Source organism: Pleurodeles waltl, chromosome 1_2 (assembly GCF_031143425.1).
Source record: "Pleurodeles waltl isolate 20211129_DDA chromosome 1_2, aPleWal1.hap1.20221129, whole genome shotgun sequence".
Classification (NCBI taxonomy): domain Eukaryota; kingdom Metazoa; phylum Chordata; class Amphibia; order Caudata; family Salamandridae; genus Pleurodeles; species Pleurodeles waltl.
In genome coordinates, this window is record NC_090437.1 from 593472667 (window position 1) to 593485377 (window position 12711).

At 44.5% G+C, this 12711-nt stretch overlaps 1 protein-coding gene across 2 annotated transcripts in view; it reads left to right on the forward strand.

The window, feature by feature from the left end:
- Nucleotides 1–12711, forward strand: part of LOC138301712 (uncharacterized) — a 326933-nt gene that overhangs the window by 288711 nt on the left and 25511 nt on the right. For both annotated transcript variants that reach the window (XM_069242229.1, XM_069242227.1), the window contains exon 7: nucleotides 6764–6944. In XM_069242229.1, coding sequence (XP_069098330.1) covers nucleotides 6764–6944 — 181 coding nt within the window. The remainder of the gene's footprint in view (nucleotides 1–6763; nucleotides 6945–12711) is intronic.

A 12711-nucleotide genomic window follows, 5' to 3' on the forward strand; every position in this document is an offset into this window, starting at 1 on the left:
TTTAGTGTTTTCACTGTGTGTGTGTGTGTGTGTGTGCGCGTGTGTGTACAAATACTTTGCACATTGCCTCTGAATGAACCTGATTGCTCCTGCCAAGCTACCAAGGGGGAGAGCAGGAGTTATCTTAGCGGTGTGGCTCCCTTATCCTGAGCAGATTGAGGGTCCCTACTTGGACATGGTGCAAAACACTGCTACTAGAGACCCCTCAGCACAAACATCCCGGACCTTCCCCAGCTCACCTAAATCACCTATAGGGCAGCTGCCTCACTCAGATGATGGTTTTGTTGGTGTGTGTCAGCAGGGGTCAAAGGGTGAAGGGAGGGCTAAAGGGGTGTTAACCGCTTCTGTGCCGTGGACGTAATGGTTACGTCCTACAGCTCAGTGCTCATGTGCCAAGGACGTAACCATTACGTTCTCGGCACTGAGCGCTCCCTCTCTGGGCTTCCGTCCCACCCCCTCAAGGCAGGGATGGAAGGGGAAGCCCTTCCCCTTCCGCCCCGACCCCCCTGACTACCCCAGTGACGTCTGATGAGAGGCCACTTCCCCATCGCGCTGGAAGCTCAGCTTCCAGCGCAATCAGAAGTGAAATGCTCTGCATTTCTCTTCCGATCATGTGATGGGGGCCCTGAGAGGCTTCAAAGGGAAGGAAAGGAATTTCTTTCCCTTTGAAGTCTCTCAGAGCATTTCAAAAGCCGGATCGTAAAGCGATCCGGCTTTTGAAATGCTCACTAGACACCAGGGATTTATAGTAAAAAGGAAACTGGCTTAAGGGGAGCAACCGCCTTAGGCAAGGGTCGCTCCCCAGGGGGGCAATTTTTTTCAAGGCCTTCTTCTGCCCCCCATGTGGGCAGATCGGCCTATTGTTGTTATTTTTTGGTTATTTCTTTTGTTTTTTTTTTAGAGTTGGGGAGCGACCCCTTAGGCAAGGGTCGCTCCCTAGGGGGCAAATTATATTTAGGCCATTTCTGTCCCCCTGGGAGCAGATTGGCCTATTTTCATGAGGCCAGTCTGCCCCCTAGGGGGGCAGAAACCACTAGACACCAGGGAGTTTTTTTATTTTTTATGGTGAATTCACGGAAGGGGAGCGACCCCTTAGGCAAGGGTCGCTCCCCAGGGTGGCAAATTTATTTTAGGCCATTTCTGCTCCCCCTGGGGGCCGATCGGCCTATTGTTATTAGGCTGATCTGCCCCCAAGGGGGGCAAAAACCACTAGGCGGCAGGGATAATTTTTTTTTTTTTTTTTTTTTTTTTTTTAGAGTTGGGGAGCAACCCCATAGGCAAGGGTCGCTCCCTAGGGGGCAAATTATATTTAGGCCATTTCTGCCCCCCTTGGGGGCAGATCGGCAGATTTTTGTTAGGCCAGTCTGCCCCCAAAGGGGGCAGAAACCACTAGGCACCGGGGATCTTTTATTTTGCGCCAATTTCACACAAGGGGAGCGACCCCTTAGGCATGGGTCGCTCCCCGGGGGGAATTTATTTTAAGTCATTTCTGCCCCCAGGGGGGACAGAAACCACTAGGCACCAGGGATAATTTTTTTGTTTGTTATTTTTGTGTTGTTTTGGTTTTTTTTAGAGTTGGGGAGCGACCCCTTAGGCAAGGGTCGCTCCCCTGGGGGGGGGGGGTCAAATTTTTTTTGCCCATTTCTGCTCCCCTTGGGGGCAGATTGGCGTATTTCTATTAGGCCGATCTGCCCCCGGGGAGGAGAAACCACTTAGGCACCAGGGATTGGTGCGTGTGTACATGTGTGTTTTCTTTAGGGGGGCAGCCCCTTGGGTAAGGGTCGCTCCCCTTGGGGGCACATTACTGTTGGCCATATCTGAGACTAATTTTGGAAGGCCCATCTGCCCCCAAGGGGGGGCAGAAAGCCCACCAGAGACCAGGGAAGTTTTTTTTCAAAAATAAGAGGGTGGGGGTATGCCCATACCCCCACCCCAAATAAATGGGGCCAAAGTTGTTCTGCCCACCAGTGGGCAGATGGGGCAATTACCCCTGATCCACACCCCGGGGGGGGGGGCAGAAAGTCTACTAGATGCCAGGGAATTTTAAAAAACAAAAAATATTGGGGTGGTGGCTACCAACCAGTATGGGCCTGGTTATGCCCCCACCCAAACTGAAGGGGGTAACAGTCTTTCAGCCCTCCCCCGCACTCTAAAACATCTTATCCCACAGCAAGCAAGAAGGCATTTGATTATTTTGGGTTTTAGTTTTACATTTGGGCCATGAGAGCTTGGCTAACTCTCAAAATCGTCCCACTTGGAATGGTGAGGGCTGCACTTTATGGACTTTGGGACGCTGCCATGTAGAAAAATCCACAAGACCTAGACACATCTGAAAACTAAACATCTGGGTGATTCCAGGGTGGTGTGTTTCACATGCACCTGCACGATTTTTGTACCCACAATGCTCTGCAAACCTCCAACTTTGCTGGAAATCACACATTTTTCCCACGTTTTTGTAATGGAACCTTCCGGAATCTGCAGGAATCCACAAAATTCCTACCACCCAGCATTGTCTCATCTATACCGATAAAAGTTCTGCTGCACTTGCCAGCCTAAAAATGTTTTTTTTGCAAACTGCCCTTTTGGACCCCCTTTGGTTCCCCCTCAATATCGACTTGTTTTTGGCTCTTCCCTTTCACAAGCACTTGGCCCACCTACACAAATGAGGTATCATTTTTACTGGGAGACTGAGGGGAACATTGGGTGGTATGAAATTTTTCCCAGTTGATTTTTTAGTTACATTTCAGGTTTGCTGAGGATTCTGGGTAAGAAAACATTGGGGGATCCACGCAAGTCACACCTCATTGGACTCCCTCGGGTATCTAGTTTTCAGAAATGTCTGGGTTTGGTAGGTTTCCCTAGAAGGCTGCTGAGCCCAGGACCAAAAATGCAGGTGCCCCCCGCAAAAACAGGTAGTTTTGTATTTGATCATTTTGATGTGTCCAGATAGTGTTTTGGGGCATTTCCTTTCACGGGCAGTAGGCCCACCCACAAAAGTGAGGTACCATTTTTATCAGGAGACTTGGGGGAACGCTGGGTGGAAGGAAATTTGTGGCTCCTCACTGATTCCAGAACTTTCTGTCACCTAAATGAGAGGAAAAAGTGGTTTTTTTTGGTCCATATTTTTAGGTTTGCAAAGGATTCTGGGTAACAGAACCTGTTCAGGGCCCCACAAGACACCCCATCTTGGATTCCCCTAGGTGTCTAGTTTTCACAACTGCACAGGTTTGCTAGGTTTCCCTAGGTGTCGGCTGAGCTAGAGGCCAAAATCCACAGCTAGGCACTTTGCAAAAAACAGCTCTGTTTTCTTTGTGAAAATGTGATGTGTCCATGTTGTGTTTTGGGGCTTTTCCTGTTGCGGGCACTAGGCCTACCCCCACAAGTGAGGTTCCATTTTTATCGGGAGACTTGGGGGAATGCTGGGTGGAAGGAAATTTGTGGCTCCTCTTAGATTCCACAACTTTCTGTCACTGAAATGAGAAGAAAAAGTGTTTTTCTGGCCAGATGTTGAGGTTTGCAAAGGATTCTGGGTAACAGAAACTGGTCAGAGCCCCACATTTCACCCCATCTTGGATTCCTCTAGGTGTCTAGTTTTCAAGACTGCACAGGTTTGCTAGGTTTCCCTAGGTGCCGGGCTGAGCTAGAGGCCAGAATTCACAGCTAGGCACTTTGCAAAAAACAGCTCTGTTTTCTTTGTGAAAATGTGATCTGTCTACGTTGTGTTTTGGGGCATTTCCTGTCACGGGCGTTAGGCCTACCCCAACAAGTGAGGTACCATTTTTATTGGGAGACTTGGGGGAACGCTGGGTGGAAGGAAATTTGTGGCTCCTCTCTGATTCCAGAACTTTCTGTCACTGAAATGAGAGGAAAAAGTGTATTTTGGCCAAATTTTGAGGTTACAAAGGATTCTGGGTAACAGAACCTGGTCAGAGCCCCACAAGTCACCCATTCTTGGATTCCCCTGGGTGTCTAGATTTCAAAACTGCGCAGGTTTGCTAGGTTTCCCTAGGTGCCGGCTGAGCTAGAGGCCAAAATCCACAGCTAGGCGCTTTGCAAAAAACAGCTCTGTTTTCTTTGTGAAAATGTGATGGGTCCACATTGTGTTTTGGGGCAGTTCCTGTCGCGGGCGCTAGGCCTACCCACCAAGTGAGGTACCATTGTTATCGGAATACATGGGGGAACACAGAATAGCAAAACAAGTGTTAATGCCCCTTGTCTTTCTCTAAATTTTCCCCTCCAAATGTAAGATGTCTATTTGAGAAATGCACTGTAATTCACATGCTAGTATGGGCACCCCGGAATTCAGAGATGTGCAAATGACCACTGCTTCTCAACACCTTATCTTGTTGCCATTTTGGAAATACAAAGGTTTTCTTGATACCTATTTTTCACTTTTTATATTTCAGCAAATGAATTGCTGTACACCCGGTATAGAATGAAAACCCATTGCAAGGTGCAGCTCATTTATTGGCTCTGGGTACCTAGGGTTCTTGATGAACCTACAAGCCCTATATATCCCCGCAACCAGAAGCGTCCAGCTGACGTAACGGTATACTGCTTTAAAAAATCTGACATCACAGGAAAAAGTTACAGAGTAAAACGTGGAGAAAAATGGCTGTTTTATCACCTCAATTTCAATGTTCTTTTATTTCAGCCGCTATTTTCTGTAGGAAACACTTGTAGGATCTAAACAGATGACCCCTTGCTGAATTCAGAATTTTGTCTACTTTTCAGAAATGTTTCTGGGATCCAGCATTGGTTTCTCACTCATTTCGGTCACTAACTGGAAAGAGGCTGAAAGCACAAAAAATAGTAAAAATGGGGAATGTCCCAGTAAAATGTCAAAAATGTGTTGACAAATTGGGTTTTCTAATTCAAGCCTGCCTGTTCCTGAAAGCTGGGAAGATGGTAATTTTACCACCACAAACCCTTTGTTGATGCCATTTTCAGGGAAAAAAACACAACCCTTCTTCTGCAGCCCTTTTTCCTATTTTTTTTTTAAAAAACGAAATGTTTTGCTGTATTTTGGCTAATTTCGTGGTCTCCTTCGGGGGAACCCACAAAGTCTGGGTACCTCTAAAATCCCTAGAATGTTGGAAAAAAAGGACACAAATTTGGAGTGTGTAGCTTATGTGAACAAAAAGTTATGAGGGCCTAAGCTCGAACTGCCCCAAATAGCCAAAAAAGACTCGGCACAGGAGGGGAAAAGGCCTGGCAGCGAAGGGGTTAAAACATTGCCCACTGTATGATATTGGATGACTAAAAGCACTTTAAACTGGCAAATCAGACAGAAACGAGCAGACATGGACAAGAACAAGACTGGAGCAAGATGACAAGGGGTCTGCTCTTGACATAACCTTCATTCTCTATTCCCTCAGAATATTAGCTCCCTGGCCTGGACCCAGCTTGCCCATGCTAAAGGCCGGCCCTCATGTTCTGTATCATATCTTGTTAGAATTATGCAATAAAAAATTACAAGGTTTTGAAAAACTTTACAGATGTGAAGAATGCAAAAGGAGGTTGGTCAAGCTGTTGCCACATGTTCACCTTAGAATGAACATCACTGCATAGAGAAATTGTTTGGTATGGTGCTGGCGGAGGGGGGTTCTGAGGTTGATCCATCTGCCCCACTGCTGCAAAGCTAGTGAGAATGAGGCTGGGGAGGGGGTTTTGGAAAAGGAAAAAAGTGAATATTGTGTCAAATAACAGAGAGGGTGGCTCAAAGAGGCATGTGAATCACGTGTATGCACGATTCCAAGTTATCTGTGACAGTGTTAAGGGCAAGAACAATCATCACTAGCTGGACTCTGTTATGAGTTGCTTATATAAAGGGGAAACAGCTGTGCATTTCATTCAAGAAACTCGTACAAGCTTGGAGAAGTTTAGCTGGGGCCGATGGGGATCTGCATTAACCATGGACTGATGGTGTCTTGTACCTTCAAATTACCTAAACACTGGAATAACGGGAGGTCCGTTAAAGACAATGGAGTAGGAGAGAGTGAATAGTGACTTCTTGTTCAACATTCCAGTGCTTCTGTTTTCTCCTGTTTTATTCAGGACATTCTGCCATCAGTTGGTGGAAATTTCCATTTGCCCTATAGCCCTCTTCTTCGTTCAGACCCTTGTATGTGGCTCAGGCCTCTACTTCTAAGAGAGAGCAATTAATTCCCAGTTTGGCCCCCAGCACCAGCCTGTGATGGTCTATTATTGCACTCTACTAGATTTAAATGGTTGTTGGGGTTTTGAATATACCAATAATAGGATGTTTGGACTGAGGAATAGGCCCAAACAGGTGTGTACTACTCCACAGTATAAAAAGGGCACGCGAATGACCCCCAGCCTCAGCATAAAGTAGGATTACTTTTATGAGGATAAAATAATTGTTTTCACTTTTGAAAGTGTTGTTATTGGTTAGTCAAAATATATATTTCTAAGTTCTCTGCCTTGTAATATATACTTTTCTAAAAAATGTTAACGTTTTTGGAGTACTCCAAAAGCTGAGATATATAAGTAAACGTTGTGAAAGTTGTGGGCGACTTTCCACTACCATTTCCCAACTTTTAAAAATCATGTTTAAAACGTTAGAATGTTTCCGACTAAAAGAAAATAAATATAAATAGTGGACAGTTTTATAAGTGTGAAATTCAGAATTATACGCAGTTCCACTTTCGCCATTGACTGAGACCTAACAATTTCTGAAGAAATACCACTGCTCACCCATTCTATGTTCTTACACTGTTCTTTTACCCCATTTTCGACCCAGGGACTGGATGCAAACTTGTTACAGATTTCGCAGCTTAAAGATGATTTCTACTTTATTGAGAATTATTTAAATCTGACCGACAAGGAGCACTTCCATTTTGATGAGTCATCCACTCTTCCGCATTTTAGCGAAATCAAGAAAATTCCAAGTACAACAGGTCTTCCGTCCGCTGATTTTACAGGTAGGTGAAATTGTGTAGGTTACATGTGAATTTTAAAAATAAGAGCAACCTAATCCAGGCCTCATGTCACCCTCACATGATCGTAAAAGACACATGTTTGGGTTGTTCACATAATGTTCCACTGGATAAACAGGTGTACGTGTGTAATACTCATGAATACAATTCACACCACTTTCCCAAAGCCCTGCACATGTATGTTATGCGCTGCATAATGCAAGCTTGTTAAGGGTTAGGATTTTTTTTAAATGCTTCAACTTCTCAAGGCTTTCTTCTTCTCAGTTCAGGTTTTTCTGTATTGTGCCTCTCCATCTACAGCTGCCTTAAAAACAGGTTACATTAATGCACTTTAATTAGCACTTATGTCTGGATGCAGCAAGTGTGTGTTGGAAATTGTTGGAAATGGATTGACTACATCTAGACTATGGAAGTGAAATTCAATGAATACTGGCTAGACTGTGCTAGAATGCTTACTCATTACCCTTCAATTTATTCTGTCAATTTTTTCTGACACCCGTCCATGTATGGCCACAAGTGTAAGGAAAGTCACCATGTCCATCTGTCTATGATAAGAAAGGTGTGACTTAGGAGTTGGGAGTCAGTTTTTGACCAGGTTTAAGCACTGTAACCCACTGTTTAGCATTGGGGTTATTGGATCTGGAAGTCTATGAGAACTAGTAAGCTTTACAGTCATTTCATGCTCTCGTGGGTCATTTTCAACGGATCGACTAGCAGGTACTATTAAATTGGGAATACATCCATTTAGGGACCTGTTCATGTCTTCATAAACCTGTGTCATTAAAATGTATTTGTACTGGGAAGAGGACCTAATTAATTCTTGGTTCAAATGAGCTACATTCTTATTCAGTTATGTCTCCCCTAAACAGTGAATTTCCCAGAATACCTCTCCCAACAATCTATATCTAGGTTTCTTGCTCTCCATTTGGCACTTCCCAAAAATGTATTTTTCTTGAAACTCACAGATACCATTTTCTCCCTAATTTTCATATATTAGATCTACGTTCTGGCAGACACGCAGTTTCTCCCTGCCCATTTGCCCCCAGAATTACACTTCTAAATTGTTATTCTCCGAGAATATATTATTTTAACTGAATTTAATCCTGTTCACTCTTACCATATTTTTCCAGCATTCTGTCCCTGTTTCTCACCCCTGGAATTCTGTACTTTGAAGTCTTTCCACTTTCAAAGTATCATCAGCAATGAATTTCCACAGTGGTAGTAGCCCTTAGCCTTGAGTTCTACTGCATAAGATACAACCTAATGCTAGATATTCATTGGAAATAGGAGTGAAACCAAAAACATGACAAATATGTAGTTGCCAGAACCTGAATTTCAAGAACCTGTTGGGAAAAGAACAATAACATTGTCTAAGTTCAATTTCAGGGCTCAGCCAAGTCAAGGGTGGCTCAAAATGCAACCACAATTCTCAGGGTGAATTTACAATTAATCCATAAATTAACCTGTACTCAACCCTCAGGTAGCTTGACACGGAGCAGTCAAGCTTAACTCAGAGGCAATGTATAAGGTATTTGTGCAACACTTCAAGCAATAACACCACAAAAGTAGCCCACAACAGTTTAAAAAAATGAAAAGTAGTTTTAATAAACAAAACAGGATCAAAATGACAAACGTCCAATAAGTAGAACCAGACATATTCAATTTTAAAGATTTATGTAAAAAGAGTGCCAAAATGCATGATGCGTCAATTGTGGATATTTGGTTGTGTGGGTCCAGGACAAAGTCACAAGTTCATGCCGGATGCAAGGGAGATATATGGCTTGGCAAGCGAATAGTGATGCCAAGTTGACATGGCAGTTTAAAACTGCATTCCGGCTGCAGTGGCAAGTCTGGGGCATATTTAAAGTGCTACTTACATGGGTGGCTTAATCGGTGCTGCAGACCCACTAGGGTAAAGTAAATTAAATATGCCAATTGGGTATAACCCAATGTCACCATGTTTAGAGGAGAGGGCACAGGCACTTTAGCACTGTTTAGCAGTGGTAAAGTGCCCAGAGCCCTAAGGCCAGCAAAAACAAATTCAGTAAAATTTGGAGGGTAAGGGAAAGGGTTTGAGGGTGACCCTGCAGAGAGTGCAGGTCCAAAAAGTCTCAAAACAAAAAATCTCTTTAAAGCAATGGACTAAAGTTAAGTAAAACATCTAGATCATGGCTAATATTAAAGTTGAATAACATATTCATCCATGTTCTCTACAATTTGAAGAATCCAGAAGACTGGGTGAATGCATGACTTAATCCGATAGCCACAAAAGAAAAATGCCCAAAAATCATGGATCGTTGTACAGTAATTTAATTACTTAATAAGGACATATATCAGTTATCCAGCATTAAAACATCCATCCAGAATAACAGAAACCTTTGTTTGCAAATCATAGATGCTGAAGAAGGCATTTGGGACTGTGGCACATGTTTTGTTTTTATGAAGTCTCATTTGAAAGACTTGTTTGAGCAGTAAATACATTGAGGTGATTCCAGTTGTGTATAATGATACTTTAGCTTCAGTATGTATTTTGAGGATGTATGTCCCTGGGTCAGGTTTGAAAGCTAGGTCAGATGTTGCTGTTCACTGTTCCCAAAATTGTTCAATGATTCGATTGAACTTCTAGCCTGGCTGTACAAAGGCCATTCTGTTTCCTGTATTCAAAGCACAGTGGTTGGTTGATAAAGGGAAAATGGTATGTAAATCATGCACTCATCTGCGGTGCATGCATTGTTCAGCAATGGTATTCCCATGCTTCAAAAATCCATTGAGTTACCTGGATACAAAGGGCCTGATTCATGAAAACGTAGTGCCGCCTTTGCATCATTTTGTACTCAAAAGCAGAGCAAACTTACAAAATATAATTATATTTTGTATGTTTGCGCCCCTTTTGTGTCAAACAATTATGCAAAGGTGGCACAAACGTTTCATAAATCAGGCCCAACATGCATTAAAACAACAGAAATAATCCACTGAAACATGTAGCTTTTGATAAGCAAACTAATATATTTCTAAAAATGTTCACTGCACAGGAGAAGTAAATACCCAGAAGCTTTTCTAATAGGTAAAAAATATCTTAAGGAACAGCAGACTAGTTTGTAGACAGTGACCTCAAACTGTGGCTGTAGAAGGAAAATCATGAGACAATGACTTGTTATTTGGTAATTATATTTCAAAGACTTTATTTAGTCATGAAGGTCCGCAAACGTCTCATAACTGTCAACTCTCTTAATTCTAAGGGATGCTTTTGTGAGAGAAACTTATGATTGCATTTTAAAGGATCATGCATCACGGTCTTTATGAAAGGAGGTATTAACTGTGGACTGTATACTGGGACAAATAGCTCAGAGAACTATTATAATACCCAACTAGTGATTAAATATTATCAGTAGGTTGTAAGATACTTGGCAACTAGTTTGCTTCTGAAGTATTCTTGGTTCTTGGTTGTTAGAAATGGGGTCTCTATTTGGCAGTCAATTTGAGCCCTGTCCAAGTAGGCACCCTCACTCTAGTCAGGATAAGGGAGATATCCGCTCAGATAACCCCTGCTCACCCCTTGGTAGCTTGGCCCGAGCAGTCAGGCTTATATCAGAAGCAATGTGTAAAGCATTTACACATAACACACAGTAATACAGTGAAAACACTACAAAAGAACACCACACCAGTTTTAGGAAATATATCCATATAAAACAAGACCAAATATGATAAAAATCCAACATTCAATAATTAAGATACACATTTTTCAAGATTTACTTGAAAAGACGGTTCCTTGAAGTCAATAGCTCCATCTGGTTCTATCACGGCATCGTGAACAACAAATCCAACAGTTCAGGTCGGCCGCAGCATCGCGGGCCAGCTACGGTGTCAGGATGGTCCCGCAAATAGTACCTTGGAAATGCAGGGCATTGTGATCCTTGTGATGAGGTCCGGAGAGCGACGTCACTGGCATCCTGGCATTGGTTTCAGAGGTCATGCAGGTGGTCATGAAGTCAAACATGTTGCAGATCGAACTCTGGGCTGATGAAGTCAGGAGCACTGTCATGGATGGCATCGGGGCTACGGTGCAAAGCGGCACAATGTGACGTGACGTGCCCACAAGTCACGGTGCAGGCAGCGGCTCACTAACGCCATCCAGCAGCGTCAGGGAGACAAGGGCTGTGATGTGAACCGGGCAATGTGACGTGCGGTGTCTCCAGGTCACGGTGCAGGCAGCGGTGTTGTTGCTGAAGTACTGTCGTCGGTAGGCCCAAGTCAGTTGTGCAGCAAGGGATGGGCTCCCTGCGGCATCCATAGGTCACGGTGCAGACAGGGACACCTGGTGACGACACTGAAGTCAAGGGGGCTGGTGTCAGTGGACTGGGGCCGTGGTTCGGGCCGGGATAGTGCTTCATGTACCTCACAAGCGGTGTCCACAGGCCACGTGCAGGCAGCGGCGCTGGTGTCAGCAGGAGCGGTGTCATTGGGGATGCCCAGGCTGTGGTGTGAGCAAGGTGATGATGGAGTGTGGGGCCCACAGGTCACGGTGCAAGCGCTGGCTCCGTGGCGGCCTCAGATGGCGGCATTGGTGAGATCAGGGTTGCGGTGTGAAGCTGGGCGGTGCAACTCCGTTCGGTGTCGGCAGGTCGCGGTGCAGGCCAGCTGCGGCGTTGCAGTGGTTTTTCTTCTTGAAAAGCACAGGACACACAGTTCCCAGTGCTGCAGGCAGATGAAACTGAAGTCTTTGGTATCCCTGAGATTTCCAACAGGAGGCAAGCTCTACTCCAAGCCCTTGGAGAACTCTCTCAAGCAGAATACACAGCAAGGTTCACCCTTTGCTCTCTTTTGAAGCAGAAGCAGCAACTGTAGGCCAACCCAGCAAAGCACACACAACAAAGAGGCAGTACTCCTTCTCCAGCTCGTTAGCTCTTCTCCTTGGCAGAGGTCCCTCTTGATCCAGAAAGATTCTAAAAGTTGGGGGTTTTGGGTCCACTACTTATACCTCTTTCTGCCTTTTAAGTAGGCAGACTTCAAAGGAAAGTCTCTGTTGTTGCCAAGATCCTGCCTTGCTCGGGCCTGGCCCCAGACATACACCAGGGGGTTGGAGACTGCATTGTGTGAGGGCAGGCACAACCCTTTCAGGTGTACGTGACCACTTGTCCCTCCACTCTAGCCCATGTGGCCCATCAGGATATGCAGGCTACACCTCAGCTCCCTTTGTGTCACTGTCTAGAGGGAATTCAACAGTCCAACTGCCAGTCCGACCCAGACTTGGAATACAAAAGCAAGCAAAGAAACAAAATGGTTTAAGCAAGAAAATGCCCACTTTCTAAGTGGCATTTTCAAACAGACAATTTAAGAAACAACTTTACAAAAAGATGTATTTTTAAATTGTGAGTTTAGAGACCCCAAACTCTAAATCTCCATCTGCTCCCAAAGGGAAACTGCACTTAAAACTTATTTAAAGCAACCCCTATGTTAACCTATGAGACAGCTAGGCTTCGTAAGAGTGAAAACCGAATTTGGCAGTATTTCACTGTTAGGACATGTAAAACATATTAGTACATGTCCCACCTTTAACATACACTGCACAATGCCCAGGGGGCTACCTTGGGTCCACCTTAGGGGTGCCTTACATGTAGTAGAAGGGAAAGGTTGGGCCTGGCAAGTGGGTACACTTGCCAGGTCGAATTGGCAGTTTAAAACTGCACACACAGGCACTGCAGTGGCAGGTCTAAGACATGTTCACAGGGCTACTCGTGTGGGTGGCACAACC